The following is a 23,415-nucleotide window of genomic DNA, read 5'->3' as shown; positions in this document are numbered from 1 at the left end:
CAAAATTTTGAAAAAATGAATTTTTTGTCAAAAACTTATCACCCCTTAAAAAAGTGCTTTCTGGACCGTTTTTCGAAATTCTTTCGATTTTTTTGTCAATTACACATGTGTAAGAACTGTATGAATATACTTTTGTCCAATTTTATTATCATAATTTTTTTTTTTACATGCACATAAGGAATATGTTTTGTCCAATTTCAATATGATTTCATAGGAAGTCAAAAGTCAAAAATGTCAAAATTTTGTAAAAAACTTCACACACCCTTAAAAAAGTGCTTTCTGGACCGTTTTTCGAAATTCTTTCGATGTTTTTGTCAATTACACATGTGTAAGAACTGTATGAATATACTTTTGTCCAATTTCATTATCATATTTTTTAAATATGATCATTTTTTTGTGGGCCAAATGCCATAAGAAATTTGACATGCTCAAAAATCCTGCAGAAATGCAAAATTGACTGGCCTGATGAACTCGGGATGGCCGGACAGTGATAGTTTTACATTTCCATCACTCGTTGTGTTGATTTCATCATCTCCGTTAGGTGATGTTTTTTCACTATAGAATCATATTTGTGGTCCTTCTGTAGCTCAGTTGGTAGAGTATGGCGCTTGTAACGCCAGGGTAGTGGGTTCGATCCCCGGGACCACCCATACGTAGAATGTATGCACACATGACTGTAAGTCGCTTTGGATAAAAGCGTCTGCTAAATGGCATATATTATTATTATTATATTATATTGTAAGTGCACGTGCATTTGCAATATGGTTCAATGGACAATTACCATATGAAATTTGACATGCTCAAAAATCCTGCAGAAATGCAAAATTGACTGGCCAGATGAACTCGGGATGGCCTGACAGTGATAGTTGCTCCTTTCCATCGCTCGTTGTATTGACTTCATCATGTCCATTTTGTGATGTTTTTTCACTATAGAATCATATTGCAAATGCACGTGCATTTGCAATATGTTTCAATGTGCATTTACCATATGAAATTTGACATGCTCAAAAATGCAAAATTGACTGGTCTGATGAACACAGGATGGCCGAGCAGTGATAGTTGTACATTTCCATCACTCGTTGTGTTGATTTCATCATGTCCATTAGGTGATGTTTTTTCACTATATAATCATATTGTAAGTGCACGTGCATTTGCAATATGTTTCAATGTGCATTTACCATATGAAATTTGACATGCTCAAAAATGCAAAATTGACTGGTCTGATGAACACAGGATGGCCGAGCAGTGATAGTTGTACATTTCCATCACTCGTTGTGTTGATTTCATCATGTCCATTTGTTTATGTTTTCTCACTTTTGCAAAGTCACTGTGCATTTGCAATATGGTTCAATGGGCATGTACCATCACGATTTTGTCATGCTATAAACATGCTGCAGGAATGCAAAATTGACTGGCCTGATGAACACAGGATGGCCTGGCAGTGATAGTTGTTCCTTTCCATCACTCGTTGTGTTGATTTCATCATGTCTATTTGGTGATGTTTTTTCACTATAGAATCATATTGCAAATGCACGTGCATTGTTGTGCAACTGGTAACCCAAAAATTAAAATATGGTTGTAAATGCATTTACCGGGACTCCTATTATCCATGCCCGCTATGGGAGTACCCTACTACGGCCCTCTATCTATGGGGTCCGTCCTGAGTGCTTTATGGACTGTTTAAAATATTCTGATGGATACGCATTGTTGTGCAACTGGTGATTGAAAATAGGCACCTGGTAACCCAAAAATGAAAATATGGTTGTGAATGCATTTACCGGTCATTCTGATATTAATGCCCGCTATGGGAACACAGGATGGCCGGGCAGTGATAGTTGTTCCTTTCCATCACTCGTTGTGTTGATTTCATCATGTCCATTAGGTGATGTTTTTTCACTATAGAATCATATTGCAAGTGCACGTGCATTTGCAATATGGTTCAATGGACAATTATCATATGAAATTTGACATGCTCAAAAATCCTGCAGAAATGCAAAATTGACTGGCCTGATGAACATAGGATGGCCGAGCAGTGAGAGTTGTACCTTTCCATCACTCGTTGTGTTGATTTCATCATGTCCATTTGTTTATGTTTTCTCACTTTTGCAAAGTCACTGTGCATTTGCAATATGGTTCAATGGGCAGGTACCATCACGAATTTGTCATGCTATAAAAATCCTGCAGGAATGTGAAATTGACTGGCCCGATGAACTCGGGATGGCTGGGCAGTGATTCTGGTTCATCTCAATCGCTCGTTAGGGTTGATTTCAGAATGTCACTTTTGGTGATGGTACCTCACTGTTTAAACATATTGCAAATGGACAAGAGTCACCAGCAAGTCACCGTCCATCAGTCAATTAGATATCATTCTGACACCAAACTGATACAAACTGACACTAAACCCACTTTTTCCAACCTGTTTAGTAGCCAACTATCACACACTTCAGAGCTGGCCCAAAATTCACAACGCCTTTGGTTCAAACCATAAAAAAACCATAAAACACGTAGTTACGTTCTAGCTGCGGGTCCATTTCTTATGTTACGCGTAGGCCTGGCTGAGGCGACCCCGAATCACAAGTTTCGGCTCGATCGGTCATTTGGTGTCCGAGCAAAACCCTAATTGGTGCTGAAAATCCACTTTTTTCCATGACTTGCTACGGGGTCCTTGAATGAGCTATCGGACAGAAACGTTGGGGTCTGTCTATATGGGCCGAGACGGTCGCAATGCACCTAGTCTTGTGTCTCTGAGACATTTCTAAATGTCGCCATTTTCGTAATGGTCAAAATGAATTGAAGTCATTGCAAATGTACGAAGCTGTTTCTCGGTCCGAGAACCGTCTAGAGCCACGTAACTCACCACGCACTATCGACCTGAGGTCTAGAACAGGATTCTAAAGTTTCGGAACTCTAGGTCTGACGGTTCTTTTTTAGCTCGAACAAAGCTAACTATTGGAGGCACTGTCTGTCTCTACAAACCCCAATACGTCCCTCCTTCCAAGTTGTGTGTCTGTGTGATTTAGTTTTCCTTTGAAATTTTATGGGAAAAATGACTGATTTACAGTTCATGGGGGTTGCCTAATCACACATATGAAGTTTTGGACAGATCTGACTTTTTTAACCCCTCGAAACAGCCCCTGAGACACCAATTAAGGCACTTCCGGTTGGCACAGGAAACTATAAGTCAACACATATCCTCACTGGGCTATGCTCTTACAGAATCCTGAGTTTTACGTCCTTACGTTAAGAATTGACTGATTTACACAGGGTTGAATGCACTATGTCTATCAAACTGCAGGCAGGTAATGGAAAAACACTTTTAGGGTGATTTTAACCACTTCCGGTTGGTCCAGGAAGCTTAGAATCAACACAGGTAGACCTCATACTGGCCTGATGGACTGTTACCAAAGACAGGTTCATACGGCATTCATAACCCATATAGACTTCAGGTTGAATTTAGGGGTGCAGGCAATGTATTCCTATGGGGAGAGAAGTCAATGCAAACTCTTTGAAGTAAACACCTTCTTTTACCTATTAAGGGTTAATGCCACACGGTCAACGTTAGGCTTGCACGGATCGGAAGGACCTTAGGAACGTACCTGAGGTCGAATTGTGCTTCTCACCCTAACGGTTCTCTCACTGTCACCCAAAAGCAAATGACGTTGTGGGGCAGGCTTCATTTTGGGCCTAATTTTCTAATGGTCGCTGCGCTTAGACCGAGCGAGCTACGGTCAAGCGGGATATCTGGTTGAACTCGGCACGGCCTAGAGATTATGTTTATGCCATTGCCTGCTCTCTGTGTCTTTGAGAACCGCACTTTTCACTCCATCCTTGCTGTGTGTGCGTGTGAGAGATTTTCTTTGACATCTGTTGGGAGAAATTACTGATTTACAGTTCATGAGGGTTACCTAGTCACACATATGAAGTTTTGAAAAGATCTGACCTTTTTAACCCATGGAAACTGCCACTGTGACACCATTAAAAGCACTTCCGGTTGGCACAGGAAGCTATAAATAAACTCATATCATGATTGGGGTATGCCTTTACAGAATCCTGAGTTTTAAGTCTTTACGTTAAGAACTGAGTTATTTACGGAGGGTTTAGTGAGTGTGTATTATTTCAGAAAATCATAGAAAATCACAGAAATCTCGCAGAGCTCCGCAGCACACTTTAAAAAGATTCGTAAGAACAACCTGCAACTGGATCTGTAACCGTTGAAAAAAAAACACCTATCCGTGAACATCACCAAGGTGTCGTTGTACGATTTCTCTTAAATGACGATAGATAAATGGCTGGTTCTTTTTTTATTGACACCGGAGGCTCCTTGACTTTGACTTGAAGTGGAAAAATAATTTCTCTATTTTCATTCTGGACCTTTAATCCCAGATAAATGGCCATAACTCAAAAACCGTTGAGGCCTAGACACCATCTTGTTCGGGGCCAACTGCCCATTATGCCACCCCTACGCTCACTGAGTTTTGGCTTCTAAATATTTTCAGTTTTCGAGATAAGGCCCCGTCGTGAATCGTGATGTTTTGTCCAATAGCAATATGATTGCTTATGCCCTCTTGTGGGAATTTCCGGGACAGCGGAAAAATGACCTAAATCTTATTATTTTTTAAAAACGGAAACCGAATGTCCGACAAAGTTCATTTGATGACTTCCCTGCCGCTCGGCCCGACGCCGTCCGCGAATTTTACAAACGATTTCGGACGTCTAGTAAGGGACCGTACATTTGCAATATGGACTTTCTCACTAACCATACAGGTACTGCCGAAATCTTCCCTTAAGGTATGGGAGTAAAGTAGTGGATTCACATGTGAGGCCATGTGCTAGACAGAGTGAGTACGGTAGTGGTTTCACATGTGAGGCCATGTGCTAAACAGGTAGTGGATTCACATGTGAGGCCATGTGCTAAACAGGTAGTGGTTTCACATGTGAGGCCATGTGCTAAACAGGTAGTGGATTCACATGTGAGGCCATGTGCTAAACAGAGGGAGTAAGGTAGTGGATTCACATGTGAGGCCATGTGCTAAACAGAGTGAGTACGGTAGTGGATTCACATGTGAGGCCATGTGCTAAACAGAGTGAGTACGGTAGTGGATTCACATGTGAGGCCATGTGCTAAACAGAGTGAGTACGGTAGTGGATTCACATGTGAGGCCATGTGCTAAACAGAGTGAGTACGGTAGTGGATTCACATGTGAGGCCATTTGCTAAACAGAGTGAGTAAGGTAGTGGATTCACATGTGAGGCCATTTGCTAAACAGAGTGAGTATGGTAGTGGATTCACATGTGAGGCCATGTGCTAAACAGGTAGTGGTTTCACATGTGAGGCCATGTGCTAAACAGAGTGAGTAAGGTAGTGGATTCACATGTGAGGCCATGTGCTAAACAGGTAGTGGTTTCACATGTGAGGCCATGTGCTAAACAGAGGGAGTGCGGTAGTGGATTCACATGTGAGGCCATGTGCTAAACAGGTAGTGGATTCAAATGTGAGGCCATGTGCTGAACAGGTAGTGGATTCACATGTGAGGCCATGTGCTAAACAGGTAGTGGTTTCACATGTGAGGCCATGTGCTAAACAGAGTGAGTAAAGTAGAGGCTTCACATGTGAGGCCATGTGCTAAACAGGTAGTGGTTTCACATGTGAGGCCATGTGCTAAACAGAGTGAGTAAAATAGTGGATTCACATGTGAGGCCATGTGCTAAACAGAGGGAGTAAAATAGTGGATTCACATGTGAGGCCATGTGCTAAACAGAGGGAGTAAAATAGTGGATTCACATGTGAGGCCATGTGCTAAACAGAGGGAGTAAAATAGTGGATTCACATGTGAGGCCATGTGCTAAACAGAGGGAGTAAAATAGTGGATTCACATGTGAGGCCATGTGCTAAACAGAGGGAGTAAAATAGTGGATTCACATGTGAGGCCATGTGCTAAACAGAGGGAGTAAAATAGTGGATTCACATGTGAGGCCATGTGCTAAACAGAGTGAGTAACAACAAAAAATGTCAAGACTAAAGGCTGTACGTCATGTTTGTAGACAGTTGTCACAGTTACATCATAAACATTCTATTGTCGTCCGACATCAAACTTGTCGTTATGAAAAAGTATAAATGCAAAAACTACAGGCTGCATGACATCATCAGCCTGCTGGTCCAAAATAGCATTTAAAATGCATTTAGTATATGTCAAAATACTAGCTAGCTTGTTAACTAGTTAGCTAACATTAAGTTACCTGGCTATCCAGTTCAAATAATGACTATATCTTAGCTGATAATGTCTTAACTTTAGCTAATTTTTATTAAATATTTGCAGGAAAATAAAAACAAGATCATTATTTACAAGTTAATGGTAAGCTAATTACATAAAATAACGGAGGGTTGTCACAAAATAAAAGGCATTTTACCGGAGAACTTTAGTACTTGGACACGGTCTCTTTTACGTCATATCCAAATTATATCCAAATGATATCATAATTTAACTTTGGTGCAAGTCATGTTGTTCTTCACATTATCATGGTAAACACACACCATATGAAATCAAAGTGTACTTGTCACATGCACAGGATACAGGAAGTTGTAAACAGTACAGTGAAATGGTTGGTTGCATCGTGGAGTATTTTGTTGAGATAGCTAACTAGCTAGCTGTCTACAATTAACCATAATCCCATCTCATAGCATTACTAAAATGCAGGAATCTACAGGTAGCTAACGATAACCAACTAGGTTCAATGTTAGCTAGCTAGATAACTAACAATGCAAATGGATTTATGACATACGAATAATAGTACCACATAGATCGTACACGTAATATTAGCCAGCAAGCCTGCCAGATAACGTTAGCTAACTAGCTAACAATACGCTTTAACTTGCACTGAAAACAACTTTCTGACAAAATTAGAAATGTATACTATCTGAAAATGTAGCTAGCTAGACTCTCTTACCTGTATACATGGATGGACGCATCTCCCTCGCTGTCACGGTTGCCATGGTTTCCCTTCATTTGAAGATGTAAACCGGAGACAGGTGTTTTATACAACAGCCGTCTGTGTTCTCTTATTTTGACTTCATCCGCAGTTTTGTAATCAAACACCAGAATTTTAGCAATCAATAAAATTTATCAATTTTATCAGAATTTTATCAATTATCAAGATTGATAAAATCTCTTTTTGCCTTCACACTCTTCACAAGTCAGCATGGCACGATCATCCTCCAGAAAGTGGTCAGTTGTTCACGATATCTTTCAAAAAAACTATTACCTACACAAGCTGAGCAGCTCAGCAGCTCATGTTATAGACAGAAGTGTTGCTCCATGGCAGACCATGGCAAACTCATCTCTCGGCATGTCCGGCCCATCCATTATCTCAGCCAATCATGGGAAGGTTCCTGTCTTTTTTCCGTGGCTAAATTAACTAGGCTCGTAATTTAGCCTAGTGGTTAGAGCGTTGGACTTGTAACCGAAAGGTAGCAAGATTGAATCCCTGAGCTGACAAGGTAAAAATCTGTCGTTCTGCCCCTGAAGAAGGCAGTTAACCCACTGTTCTATGTGAAACGGCACTTAATTTCATATGACAGGCTTTTTAAATTATACACAGTATTTGTGCACAATTTCTACTTAAAATATCAAAAGGACGCAGAAGGCGCTCATTTTGTGGAACAAAACCAATCATACTCAACAAGAATTGGTCGCACAAACACCTTATCCTTATCTTTCTCTCTCTACCTCCTCATCCCAAAAATGACCAAAATTTGAAACTTTTATAAAACGGAAACCGAATGTCAGAGAGAGTTGGTTTGATGACTTCCTGGAAGATCCGTCCCTGCAGCACGGCCCGACGCCGTCCGCGAATTTAAGAAACGTTGGCGGACGTCTAGTAAGGGAGCGTACATTTGAAATGTGGACTTTCTCACTAACCATAAGGCGAATTTCAAAATGTTCCCTTAAGGTATGTTAGTGTTGAGGGGGTATCAGTCATTAGTTAGTGTTGGGGGGGGGGACCAGTCATTAGTGTTGGGGAGGGGGACCAGTCATTAGTTAGTGTTGAGGGGACCAGTCATTAGTGTTGGGGAGGGGGACCAGTCATTAGTTAGTGTTGAGGGGACCAGTCATTAGTGTTGGGGAGGGGGACCAGTCATTAGTTAGTGTTGGGGGGGACCAGTCATTAGTGTTGGGGGGGACCAGTCATTGGTGTTGGGGAGGGGGACCAGTCATTAGTTAGTGTTGGGGGGACCAGTCATTAGTGTTGGGGAGGACCAGTCATTGGTGTTGGGGAGGGGGACCAGTCATTAGTTAGTGTTGGGGGGACCAGTCATTAGTGTTGGGGATGGGGGACCAGTCATTAGTTAGTGTTGGGGGGACCAGTCATTAGTGTTGGGGGGACCAGTCATTAGTTAGTGTTGGGGGGCGAGTTATTAGTTATTGTTGGGTGCGGACGAGTCATTATTTATTGTTGGGGAGGGCCCAGTCATTTGTTATTGTTGGGGGGACCAGTCATTAGTGTTGGGGGGAACCAGTCATTAGTTAGTGTTGGGGGAACCAGTCATTAGTTAGTGTTGGGGGGAAGAGTCATTGGTTATTGTTGGGGGGGGGGACCAGTCATTAGTGTTGGGGGGGGCAGTCATTAGTTAGTGTTGGGGGGACCAGTCATTAGTTATTGTTGGGGGGGGGCCAGTCATTAGTGTTGGGGGCGGGGGGGACCAGTCATTAGTTAGTGTGGGGGGATTAGCTAGTTGGGGGGGGTGTGGATTTAGTCAAATCGGTGTATTATTGTTTCTACATTTCCTGAACATAAAAAAAACACAATCCTCCTCTGTAGTTACCAGGAGATAATCTAGACATGTCTCTGAGCCCCTCTATTCTCCTTCCTGTCAGTGTAGAGTCCTAAGACCTTTGTTTACAGTATCGCCGTGACAACACATCTCAAACCGGATTACTGGGATACCTCCAAATGGCACCGTATTGGGCTCTCGTCTAAAGTAGTGCACTATATAGGGAATAGGGTGCCATATGGTCCTGTTTTAAAGTAGTGTACTATATAGGGAATAGGGTGCCATAGGGTCCTGTTCTAAAGTAGTGCATTAATCTAGATCCCTGAAAATCAGCTGGGCTAGACAATCTGGATCCTCTATTTCTAAAATTATCCGGCCAAAATTTTTGCAACCCCTATTACTAGCCTACTCAACCTCTCTTTCTTAATGTCTGAGATCTCCAAAGATTGGAAAAGTACCGCGGTCATCCCCCTCTTCAAAGGGGAGACATTCTAGACCCAAACTTTTACAGACCTACATCTATCCTGCTCTGCCTTTCTAAAATCTTCGAAAGCCAAGTTAACAAACAGATCAACGACCATTTCGAATCCCACCGTACCTTCTCCCTTCTGGTTTCCCAAGCTGGTCATGGGTGCACCTCAGTCACGCTCAAGGTACTAAACGATATCATAACCGCCATCGATAAAAGACAGTACTGTGCAGCCGTCTTCATCGACCTGGCCAAGGCTTTCGACTCTGTCAATCACCGTATTCTTATCGGCAGACTCAAAAAATCTTGGCTTCTCAAATGATTGCCTCGCTTGGTTCACCAACTAGTTCTCAGATAGAGTTCAGTGTGTCAAATCGGAGGGCCTGTTGTCCGGACCTCTGGCAGTCTCAATGGGGTGCCACAGGGTTCAATTCTTGGGCCATCTCTTTTCTCTGTATACATCAATGATGTTGCACTTGCTGCTGGTGATTCTCTGATCCACCTCTACGCAGACGACACCATTCTGTATTCTTATGGCTCTTCTTTGGACACTGTGCTAACAAACCTCCAAACGAGCTTCAACGCCATACAACCCTCCTTCCGTGGCCTCCAACTGCTCTTAATTGCTTGTAAAACTAAGTGCATGCTCTTCAACCGATTTCTGCCCGCACCCTCCCGCCCGACTAGCATTACTACTCTGGACAGTTCTGGTTACTAGTCTGTAAACTCTCCTTGCAGACTCACATTAAGCATCTCCAATCCAAAATTAAATCTAGAATTGGCTTCCTATTTCGCAACAAAGCCTCCTTCACTCATGCTGTCAAATTTACCCTAGTAAAACGGACTATCCTTCCTATCCTTGACTCTGGCGACGTAATTTACAAAATAGCCTCCAACACTCTAATCTTCAAACTGGATGCAGTCTATCACAGTGCCATCCGTTTTGTCACCAAAGCGCATTATACCACCCACCACTGCGACCTGTATGCTCCAGTCGGCTGGCCCTCGCTTCATATCATTCAAATCCACTGACTCCAGGTCATCTAGAAGTCTCTGCTAGGTAAAGCACTGCCTTATCTCAGCTCACTGGTCACCATAGCAACACCCACCTGTAGCACGTGCTCCAGCAGGTATATTTCACTGGTCACCATAGCAACACCCACCTGTAGCACGTGCTCCAGCAGGTATATTTCACTGGTCACCCCCAAAGCCAACACTTCCTTTGACCGTCTTTCCTTCCAGTTCTCTGCTGCCAATGACTGGAACAAATTGCAATAATCACTGAAGCTGGAGACTCATATCTCCCTCTCTAACTTTAAGCACCAGCTGTCAGAGCAGCTTACCGATCATTATACCTGCACACAGCCAATCTATAAATAGCCCACCCAACTACCTCATCCCTATATTATCCCTCTTGCTCTTTTGCACCCCAGTATATCTACTTGCACATCCTCATCTGCACATCCATCACTCCAGTGTTAATGCTAAATTGTAATTACTTTGCCACTATGGCCTATTTATTGCCTTACCTCCTTACTTCATTTGCAGACACTGTATACAGATGTTTCTATTGTGTTATTGACTGTATGTTTGTTTATACCATGTTTAACTCTGTGTTGTTGTTTTTGTCGCACTGCTTTGCTTTATCTTGGCCAGGTCGCAGTTGTAAATGAGAACTTGTGTTGTCGTTCTCAATGTTCTCAACTGGCCTGCCTGGTTAAATAAAGGTAAAATAATAAAACATATAGGGAATAATGTCCCATAGTGTTCTGCTCTAAAGTAGTGCACTATATAGGGAATAATGTCCCATAGTGTTCTGGTCTAAAGTAGTGCACTATATAGGGAATAATGTCCCATAGTGTTCTGGTCTAAAGTAGTGCACTATATAGGGAATAATGTCCCATAGTGTTCTGGTCTAAAGTAGTGCACTATATAGGGAAATAAGTGTTCTGGTCCATATAGAATAATGTCCCATAGTGTTCTGGTCTAAAGTAGTGCACTATATAGGGAATAATGTCCCATAGTGTTCTGCTCTAAAGTAGTGCACTATATAGGGAATAATGTCCCATAGTGTTCTGGTCTAAAGTAGTGCACTATATAGGGAATAATGTCCCATAGTGTTCTGGTCTAAAGTAGTGCACTATATAGGGAATAATGTCCCATAGTGTTCTGCTCTAAAGTAGTGCACTATATAGGGAATAATGTCCCATAGTGTTCTGCTCTAAAGTAGTGCACTATATAGGGAATAATGTCCCATAGTGTTCTGGTCTAAAGTAGTGTTCACTATATAGGGAATAATGTCCCATAGTGTTCTGCTCTAAAGTAGTGCACTATATAGGGAATAATGTCCCATAGTGTTCTGGTCTAAAGTAGTGCACTATATAGGGAATAATGTCCCATAGTGTTCTGCTCTAAAGTAGTGCACTATATAGGGAATAATGTCCCATAGTGTTCTGGTCTAAAGTAGTGCACTATATAGGGAATAATGTCCCATAGTGTTCTGGTCTAAAGTAGTGCACTATATAGGGAATAATGTCCCATAGTGTTCTGGTCTAAAGTAGTGCACTATATAGGGAATAATGTCCCATAGTGTTCTGGTCTAAAGTAGTGCACTATATAGGGAATAATGTCCCATAGTGTTCTGCTCTAAAGTAGTGCACTATATAGGGAATAATGTCCCATAGTGTTCTGGTCTAAAGTAGTGCACTATATAGGGAATAATGTCCCATAGTGTTCTGGTCTAAAGTAGTGCACTATATAGGGAATAATGTCCCATAGTGTTCTGCTCTAAAGTAGTGCACTATATAGGGAATAATGTCCCATAGTGTTCTGCTCTAAAGTAGTGCACTATATAGGGAATAATGTCCCATAGTGTTCTGGTCTAAAGTAGTGCACTATAATAATGTCCCATAGTGTTCTGAATAATGTCCCATAGTGTTCTGCTCTAAAGTAGTGCACTATATAGGGAATAATGTCCCATAGTGTTCTGGTCTAAAGTAGTGCACTATATAGGGAATAATGTCCCATAGTGTTCTGCTCTAAAGTAGTGCACTATGTAGGGAATAATGTCCCATAGTGTTCTGGTCTAAAGTAGTGCACTATATAGGGAATAATGTCCCATAGTGTTCTGGTCTAAAGTAGTGCACTATATAGGGAATAATGTCCCATAGTGTTCTGGTCTAAAGTAGTGCACTATATAGGGAATAATGTCCAATAGTGTTCTGGTCTAAAGTAGTGCACTATATAGGGAATAATGTCCCATAGTGCACTGGTCTAAAGTAGTGCACTATATAGGGAATAATGTCCCATAGTGCACTGGTCTAAAGTAGTGCACTATATAGGGAATAATATCCCATAGTGTTCTGGTCTAAAGTAGTGCACTATATAGGGAATAATGTCCCATAGTGTTCTGGTCTAAAGTAGTGCACTATATAGGGAATAATATCCCATAGTGTTCTGGTCTAAAGTAGTGCACTATACAGGGAATAATATCCCATAGTGTTCTGGTCTAAAGTAGTGCACTATATAGGGAATAATGTCCCATAGTGTTCTGCTCTAAAGTAGTGCACTATATAGGGAATAATGTCCAATAGTGTTCTGGTCTAAAGTAGTGCACTATATAGGGAATAGGGTCCCATTTGGAATAAACGGGAACATAGCAGCATAGTGAAGCTCCTCTCTGTCTCTGACCCTTTCTCTCTGTCTGTCTGTCTGTCTGTCTGTCTGTCTGTCTGTCTGTCTGTCTGTCTGTCTGTCTGTCTGTCTGTCTGTCTGTCTGTCTGTCTGTCTGTCTGTCTGTCTGTCTGTCTGTCTGTCTGTCTGTCTGTCTGTCTGTCTGTCTGTCTGTCTGTCTGTCTGTCTGTCTGTCTGTCTTCTCTGTCTCTTCTCTCATATCATCAACTCCACTGCTGTGTGAGTGTGAAACTTGGGAGACGTCTCTCTGAAAGGTCAATCTCACCATGTGTTTTATCCAACTAACTGATCATACTGTGAATTTTACTACTGGGATTAATAGACTGCTCTCTGTCACTCTGTAAATAGGAGAAGTGCTACTGACTTTAGTGAACTGCTGTCAGGTCATGACAGGGTGGACTAGACATCAACATTAATTTGTAGAATCCTATTATTTGACCTAAAGGTTTGACAGATGTTGACTTTACAGCCTTGCCCATTCAACAAGCACTACATGTGTGTAACTAGAATAGCATGAAGGTAGATCAACTCTTCTGTTCACACTGGGGTACTAGCTTAATATATTATATAATATATATATATAATATAATATAATATATATATAATATGTGCTTGCAGATGAGGTAACTTGTTTTCAGCCTCAGGCATTAAACATGCAACATAAAAATTCACAGAACTAGCTTATCTTAGCATGCTCTCAGCTGGCTCCATCCGTACATTAACTCATATTGAACTAGCATAGCTAAGCATGCTCTCAGCTGGCTCCATCCGTACATTAACTCATATTGAACTAGCATAGCTTCTGTCTGTCTGTCTGTCTGTCTGTCTGTCTGTCTGTCTGTCTTCTCTGTCTCTTCTCTCAGCATGCTCTCAGCTGGCTCCATCCGTACATTAACTCATATTGAACTAGCATAGCGTAGCATGCTCTCAGCTGGCTCCATCCGTACATTAAGTCATATTGAACTAGCATGGCGTAGCATGCTCTCAGCTGGCTCCATCCGTACATTAACTCATATTGAACTAGCATAGCTTAGCATGCTCTCAGCTGGCTCCATCCGTACATTAACTCATATTGAACTAGCATAGCTTAGCATGCTCTCAGCTGGCTCCATCCGTACATTAACTCATATTGAACTAGCATAGCTTAGCATGCTCTCAGCTGGCTCCATCCGTACATTAACTCATATTGAACTAGCATAGCGTAGCATGCTCTCAGCTGGCTCCATCCGTACATTAACTCATATTGAACTAGCATAGCTTAGCATGCTCTCAGCTGGCTCCATCCGTACATTAACTCATATTGAACTAGCATAGCTTAGCATGCTCTCAGCTGGCTCCATCCGTACATTAACTCATATTGAACTAGCATAGCTTAGCATGCTCTCAGCTGGCTCCATCCGTACATTAACTCATATTGAACTAGCATAGCTTAGCATGCTCTCAGCTGGCTCCATCCGTACATTAACTCATATTGAACTAGCATAGCTTAGCATGCTCTCAGCTGGCTCCATCCGTACATTAACTCATATTGAACTAGCATAGCTTAGCATGCTCTCAGCTGGCTCCATCCGTACATTAACTCATATTGAACTAGCATAGCTTAGCATGCTCTCAGCTGGCTCCATCCGTACATTAACTCATATTGAACTAGCATAGCTTAGCATGCTCTCAGCTGGCTCCATCCGTACATTAACTCATATTGAACTAGCATAGCTTAGCATGCTCTCAGCTGGCTCCATCCGTACATTAACTCATATTGAACTAGCATAGCTTAGCATGCTCTCAGCTGGCTCCATCCGTACATTAACTCATATTGAACTAGCATAGCTTAGCATGCTCTCAGCTGGCTCCATCCGTACATTAACTCATATTGAACTAGCATAGCTTAGCATGCTCTCAGCTGGCTCCATCCGTACATTAACTCATATTGAACTAGCATAGCTTAGCATGCTCTCAGCTGGCTCCATCCGTACATTAACTCATATACAACAAACAATCATATTATGCATTCACTCCCTCCCCACGACTGATGCAGCCTGTGGCGCCCGTTTACTCCACAAGGGGGCTGCTGAGCGGAATGGAATGTTTTTTATTGGTTTGATACGATTCAATATATTCCATTCCAGCCATTACTGTGAGCCTATCCTCCTTTATTAATGTGCTACAGGCCGCCTGTGACGCACACACAGTCACACACAGTCACACACAGTCACACACACACACGCACAATTATTCCTATGCAGCTGTGTTAATGTTTGTCTGTATTTAAACCGTTTTCGCGTCTCCCCCAAGGTTCACAGCTAGCATTTCTGATTCAAAGTCATCAGTAATGGAGACGCTCCTAGGCAGACTAGGAGACACAGGTTAACCTACTGTCACTACTACTGCTGCCTCGAGGCAGACTAGGACACAGGTTAACCTACTGTCACTACTACTGCTGCTGCCTCGAGGCAGACTAGGAGACACAGGTTAACCTACTGTCACTACTACTGCTGCTGCCTCGAAGCAGACTAGGAGACACAGGTTAACCTACTGTCACTACTGCTGCTGCCTCGAGGCAGACTAGGAGACACAGGTTAACCTACTGTCACTACTACTGCTGCCTCGAGGCAGACTAGGAGACACAGGTTAACCTACTGCTGCCTCGAGGCAGTCTAGGAGACACAGATTAACCTACTACAATTTTTAACATTTTATTTCACCTTTATTTAACCAGGTAGACTAGTTGAGAACAAGTTCTCATTTGCAACTGTGACCTGGCCAAGATAAAGCATAGCAGTGTGAACAGACAACAACACAGAGTTACACATGGAGTAAACAAAACATACAGTATATGGGTCTTTGGACAAAACGGATGGCACAATGGGGACTTTTCACCCTAAGATGGTTAGGACTTTGGACCCCTGTCACATGATGTTAAGACTCAGGACCCCTGTCACATGATCTTAAGACTCAGGACCCCTGTCACATGATCTTAAGACTTTGGACCCCTGTCACATGATGTTAGGACTTTGGACCCCTGTCACATGATGTTAAGACTCAGGACCCCTGTCACATGATGTTAGGACTGAGGACCCCTGTCACATGATGCTAAGACTCAGGACCCCTGTCACATGATGTTAAGACTTAGGACCCCTGTCACATGATGTTGGGATTTGAGACCACTGTCACACTACCTCTGTAGTTGTAAGTGTGTTATTGAGGGTGTTGGAAGTGTGTTTTTGAGGGTGTTTGAACAGAGATTGCAGTTGTTTTGATGTTTGTAATAACTTTAGACTTTGGTGTGTGAAAACTGTTGTTCACATGTATATTGATGGGTATTTCAATGAAGTAAACCTTTCTGTACTCAAGGTTTTCTTTCGGTTTGAATCTATTTTGTCTTACGTCTCGTGGTGGTGGTGTCCTCAGTGTAAAACACCAAATGATGCATGCAGAGCAGATTTAGGACGATTCCCGCTAATTATCAAAATCCAGAAAAGAGCCGTTAAATTCTATAACCACTGAAAAATATGTGATTGCTTCCATATTATATAACAAAGCCCCTCTCCTACAGAGGGATGAACCTAGAGAGGAGTTCCCTCGGGCAGCTTGTACAGGGACTCTGCTCACAAACACAGAGTCCACAGAGCCCCAGGACAGCAACACAATTAGACCCAAACTAATCATTGAGAAAACGAAATTATTATTTAATTGGAAAGAATCAACAACAAAACAGAGCAAACTGGAATAATATTTGACCCCGAACAGAGAGGACACAGTGGCAGAATACCTGACCTCTGTGACTGACCCAAACTTAAGGAAAGCTTTGACTATGTACAGACTAAGTGAGCATAGCCTTGCTATTGAGAAAGACCACCGTAGGCAGACCTGGCTCTCAAGAGAAGACAGTCTATGTGCTCACTGCCCACAAAATGAGGTGGAAACTGAGTCGCACTTCCTAACCTCCTGCCAAATGTATGACCATATTAGAGACACATATTTCCCTCAAATTACACACAGATTTCGAAAACAAATCCAATTTTGATAAACTCCCATATCTACTGGGTGAAATAACACAGTGTGCATCACAGCAGCAAGATGTGTGACCTGTTGCCACAAGAAAAGGGACGACCAGTGAAGAACAAACACCATCGTAAATACAACCCATATTTATGTTCATTTATTTTCTCTTTTGCACATTGTTACAACACATCCAATAACATTTGAAATGTCTATATTATAAAATATTTCAGTGTAATGTTTACGGTTCATTTTTAATAGATTATTTACCTTTACTTGTGTTTTTTTCTCTCCCTTGTAGTTTATTATCTATTTCACATGGCAACGTAAACACATGTTTCCCATAAAGCCCTTTGAAACATCTGCTCTCCACTATGATTGGTCTAAACTATGATTGGTCTAAACAATGATTGGTCTAAACTATGATTGGTCTAAACTATGATTGGTCTAAACTAAGGTTGGTCTAAACTATGATTGGTCTAAACTATGATTGGTCTAAACTAAGATTGGTCTAAACTATGATTGGTCTAAACTATGATTGGTCTAAACTTTGATTGGTCTAAACTATGATTGGTCTAAACTAAGATTGGTCTAAACTATGATTGGTCTAAACTATGATTGGTCTAAACTATGATTGGACTAAACTATGATTGGTCTAAACAATGATTGGTCTAAACTATGATTGGTCTAAACTATGATTGGTCTAAACTATGATTGGTCTAAACTAAGGTTGGTCTAAACTATGATTGGTCTAAACTATGATTGGTCTAAACTAAGATTGGTCTAAACTATGATTGGTCTAAACTATGATTGGTCTAAACTTTGATTGGTCTAAACTATGATTGGTCTAAACTATGATTGGTCTAAACTATGATTGGTCTAAATCTAAACTATGATTGGTCTAAACTATGATTGGTCTAAACTATGATTGGTCTAAACTATGATTGGTCTAAACTATGATTGGTCTAAACTATGATTGGTCTAAACTATGATTGGTCTAAGTCTAAACTATGATTGGTCTAAACTATGATTGGTCTAAACTATGATTGGTCTAAACTATGATTGGTCTAAACAGCTTTTAAGTATCTCAGGGGTAATTTTTAATTCAACAATTCAAACATCACAGACCCTATGTTCCACTAAAGACAAATAATTAACATTGTTTCATGCTATGGTGATGAAGATTAAACTATACCCCGGTTGGTTTTACCCCCCCCCCTCCGATCTCCACCTTCCCCACCTCTCATGTGGTCGGCCATGTTCAAGGTTCTGCTCTTATGCACAGAGAGACAGAGAGAGCCTTTATACATTTCCTCCACGTCTAAATGCCTTGGACGGGAACACTCTGGAAAGTCTGATAATTCTGGGGGTAAAAACCGTCAGGAAATGTCATGAATAGGCTCCACGTGGAATACCAATGACTGGGCTGAGAGACGGAGACACACGTAGAGACACAGGGCTCACACACACACACACACACACACACACACACACACACACACACACACACACACACACACACACACACACACACACACACACACACACACACACACACACACACACACACACACACACACACACAAATGTTCACAAATGTCTCAGGGGCAGGTTTAGCATTAGACTTTGGCCCGTTGTAGCTACCTGCCTGTCACAGAGACAGGAAGAGGACAGGCTCTGATGTAATATCACCAACCTGCATTAGGAGGTCCACCTGCTGACGTCCTGGTCCTGATAAGGGGAATTCAGATCAATGTCGGGATTTAGCTGTTCATTAGATTGTTCAATAGCATCGGAAGCTAAATGAAGTGGTTAGCATTATAATGTTGAGGTTCTCAGCCTTTCCCCTGGTCCTTTCCCGGGTCCCTTTCCCTGGTCCTTCCCCTGTCCCTTTCCCTGGTCCTTCCCCTGTCCCTTTTCCTGGTCCTTTCCCTGTCCCTTTTCCCTGGTCCTTTCCCTGGTCCTTTCCCTGTCCCTTTCTCTGGTCCTTTCCCTGTCCCTTTTCCTGGTCATTTCCCTGTCCCTTTCCCCTGGTCCTTTCCCTGGTCCTTTCCCTGTCTCTTTCCCCTGTCCCTTTCCCTGTCTCTTTCCCCTGTCCCTTTCCCTGGTCCTGTCCCTTTCCCTGTCCCTTTCCCTGGTCCTTTCCCCTGGTCCTTTCCCTGCCCCTTCCCCTGGTCCTTTCCCTGTCCCTTTACCTGGTCCTTTCCCCTGTCCCTTTCCCTGGTCCTTTCCCCTGGTCCTTTCCCATGGTCCTTTCCCCTGTCCCTTCCCCTGGTCCTTTCCCTGTCCCTTCCCCTGGTCCTTTCTCTGGTCCTTTCCCCTGGTCCTTTCCCCTGGTCCTTTCCCCTGGTCCTTTCCCTGTCCCTTTCCCTGGTCCTTTTCCCTGGTCCTTTCCCCTGGTCCTTTCCCCTGGTCCTATCCCTGTCCCTTTCCCTGTCCCTTCTCTGTCCCTTTCCTTGGCCCTATTTTCTCTATAGCTTTGCAATCAAATCAAATCAAATGTATTTATATAGCCCTTCGTACATCAGCTGATATTTCAAAGTGCTGTACAGAAACCCAGCCTAAAATCCCAAACAGCAAGCAATGCAGGTGTAGAAGCACGGTGGCTAGGAAAAACTCCCTAGAAAGGCCAAAACCTAGGAAGAAACCTAGAGAGGAACCTGGCTATGAGGGGTGGCCAGTCCTCTTCTGGCTGTGCTGGGTGGAGATTATAACAGAACATGGCCAAGATGTTCAAATGTTCATAAATGACCAGCATGGTCGAATAATAATAATCACAGGCAGAACAGTTGAAACTGGAGCAGCAGCACGGCCAGGTGGACTGGGGACAGAAAGGAGTCATGGTCCTATCAGGTAGTCCTCAGTCATGGTCCTAGGGCTCAGGTCCTCCGAGAGAGAGAAAGAAAGAGAGAAAGAGAATTAGAGAGAGCATACTTAAAATCACACAGGACACCGGATAGGACAGGAGAAGTACTCCAGATATAACAAACTGACCCTAGCCCCCCGACACATAAACTACTGCAGCATAAATACTGGAGGCTGAGACAGGAGGGGTCAGGAGACACTGTGGCCCCATCCGATGACACCCCCGGACAGGGCCATTTACAATGAGTGCTTTGGTGTTTCAGTCCTATCAGTTGTCAAGGTGCACTTGACTAAATTGTCCAGTATTTGAGACTTAATCTAGACTTGACTGTTAGTGATTCAACTACAGTACATCACAACCAACGTTACTAGGGACTCTCCACATGACACTTTCCTAACACCAAGTCTGTCTGGTTAAGATCACAGTCTGAAAGTACTGATTTCAGTATGCTCTCTCATTATTGACCATGTTTCCCCCTCTGTCTCCTCCCACAGTGATACCCAACACCTTACTCAATGCAAGTCCCTCAAGATATGGAAAAATAGCCCACAAAACAAACACTATCTACCTGTTGACTGACTGTAACCTCTCTCTCCCCTCACAGTGACGTGTCCCATGAACGAGGTCCTAACAGCCTCCACGGGCGTCATCATGAGCCAGTCCCCCGGTAGCGGCTTCCCCCACTTTGAGTCCTGTTCCTGGGTGGTCAAGGTAGAGCCGGGCTACAACATCACGTTCACTATACAACACTTCCAGACCAGCCGGCAGTTTGACGAGTTGGAGATCTTTGACGGTGAGCGTCTATTACTTTTTTAACGTTGTGTATACTATCTGTATTATATATACTATCTGTATTATATATACTATCTGTATTGTTGTGTATACTATCTGTATTATATATACTATCTGTATGATATATACTATCTGTATTGTTGTGTATACTATCTGTATTATATATACTATCTGTATTATATATACTATCTGTATTATATATACTATCTGTATTATATATACTATCTGTACTGTTGTGTATAATATCTGTATTATATATACTATCTGTATTATATATACTATCTGTATTATATATACTATCTGTATTGTTGTGTATACTATCTGTATTATATATACTATCTGTATTATATATACTATCTGTATTATATATACTATCTGTATTATATATACTATCTGTATTATATATACTATCTGTACTGTTGTGTATACTATCTGTATTATATATACTATCTGTACTGTTGTGTATAATATCTGTATTGCGTATACTATCTGTATTGTTGTGTATACTATCTGTACTGTTGTGTATAATATCTGTATTGCGTATACTATCTGTATTGTTGTGTATACTATCTGTACTGTTGTGTATAATATCTGTATCGCGTATACTATCTGTATTGTTGTGTATACTATCTGTATTATATATACTATCTGTACTGTTGTGTATAATATCTGTATTGCGTATACTATCTGTATTGTTGTGTATAATATCTGTATTGTGTATACTATCTGTATTGTTGTGTATACTATCTGTATTGTTGTGTATACTATCTGTATTGTTGGGTATACTATCTGTATTGTTGTATATACTATCTGTATTGATGTGTATACTATCTGTATTGTATATACTATCTGTATTGTATATACTATCTGTATTGTATATACTATCTGTATTGTATATACTATCTGTATTGTTGTGTATATACTATCTGTATTGTTGTGTATATACTATCTGTATTGTTGTGTATACCATCTGTATTGTTGTATATACTATCTGTATTGTTGTGTATATACTATCTGTGTTGTTGTATATACTATCTGTGTTGTATATACTATCTGTATTGTTGTATATACTATCTGTGTTGTTGTATTTACTATCTGTATTGTTGTATATACTATCTATGTTGTGTATACTATCTGTGTTGTTGTATATACTACCTGTGTTGTGTATACTATCTGTGTTGTTGTATATACTATCTGTGTTGTATATACTATCTGTATTGTTGTATATACGATCTGTATTGTTGTATATACTAGCTGTGTTGTGTATACTATCTGTGTTGTTGTATATACTATCTGTGTTGTATATACTATCTGTATTGTTGTATATACGATCTGTATTGTTGTATATACTAGCTGTGTTGTGTATACTATCTATGTTGTTGTATATACTACCTGTATTGTATATACTACCTGTATGTTTGTGTGTATACTTTCTGTATTGTTGTAATTACTGCCTGTATTGTTGTAATTACTCCCTGTATTGTTGTATATACTCCCTGTGTTGTATATACTACCTGTGTTGTTGTATATACTCCCTGTGTTGTATATACTACCTGTGTTGTGTATACTACCTGTGTTGTATATATTACCTGTGTTGTATATACTACCTGTAGTGTTGTATATACTACCTGTGTTGTAATATACTACCTGTGTTGTGTATACTGACTGTGTTGTAATATACTACCTGTGTTGTGTATACTACCTGTGTTGTATATACTACCTGTGTTGTAATATACTACCTGTGTTGTAATATACTACCTGTGTTGTGTATACTACCTGTGTTGTATATACTACCTGTGTTGTAATATACTACCTGTGTTGTGTATACTACCTGTGTTGTATATACTACCTGTGTTGTAATATACTACCTGTATTGTTGTATATACTACATGTGTTGTGTATACTACCTGTATCGTTGTATATAGTAACTGTATATACTACCTGTGTTGTAATATACTACCTGTGTTGTGTATACTACCTGTGTTGTATATACTACCTGTGTTGTAATATACTACCTGTATTGTTGTATATACTACCTGTGTTGTAATATACTACCTGTATTGTTGTATATACTACCTGTGTTGTGTATACTACCTGTATCGTTGTATATAGTAACTGTATATACTACCTGTGTTGTAATATACTACCTGTATTGTTGTATATACTACCTGTGTTGTGTATACTACCTGTGTTGTATATACTACCTGTGTTGTAATATACTACCTGTAGTGTTGTATATACTACCTGTATTGTTGTATATAGTAACTGTATATACTGCCTGTCTATACTACCTGTGTTGTTGTTGTTGTATACTACCTGTGTTGTATACTTCAAGGAAAAACTTCTCCAGCTCCTTCAAATTGGATGTATTCTGCTGCTGTACAGCAATCTTTAAGTCATACCACAGATTCTCAATTGGGTTGAGGTCTGGGCTTTGACTGGCCATTCCAAGACATTTAAATGTTTCCCCTTAAACCACTCAAGTGTTAGTTTAGCAGTAGGCTTAGGGTCATTGTCCTGCTGGAAGGTGAACCTCCGTCCCAGTCTCAAATCTCTGGAAGACTGAAACAGGTTTCCCTCATTTAGTTTCCCTTATTTAGCGCCATCCATCATTCCTTCAATTCTGAGCAGTTTCCCAGTACCTGCCGATGAAAAGACATTCCCACAGCATGATGCTAGCACCACCATGCTTCACTGTAGGGATGGTGTTCTTGGGATGTTGGGTTTTCAACAGACATAGCATTTTCCTTGATGGCAAAAAAGCTACATTTAAGTCTCATCTCACCAGAGTACTTGTTTCTTGCTTGGGAAGTCTCCCACCTGCCT

General features: G+C 41.3%; 1 protein-coding gene across 1 annotated transcript in view; it reads left to right on the top strand.

Moving 5' to 3' along the window:
- LOC124042645 (CUB and sushi domain-containing protein 1-like) overlaps positions 1-23,415 on the top strand; it is an 842,040-nt gene that overhangs the window by 686,621 nt on the left and 132,004 nt on the right. Inside the window, 1 exon segment of the mRNA XM_046360721.1 lies at positions 20,402-20,590. Within this exon segment, the coding sequence (XP_046216677.1) occupies positions 20,402-20,590 (189 nt within the window).

This window comes from Oncorhynchus gorbuscha, linkage group LG09 (assembly GCF_021184085.1).
Source record: "Oncorhynchus gorbuscha isolate QuinsamMale2020 ecotype Even-year linkage group LG09, OgorEven_v1.0, whole genome shotgun sequence".
Taxonomy (NCBI): Eukaryota; Metazoa; Chordata; class Actinopteri; order Salmoniformes; family Salmonidae; genus Oncorhynchus; species Oncorhynchus gorbuscha.
This window is presented reverse-complemented; position numbering and strand designations above follow the sequence as displayed.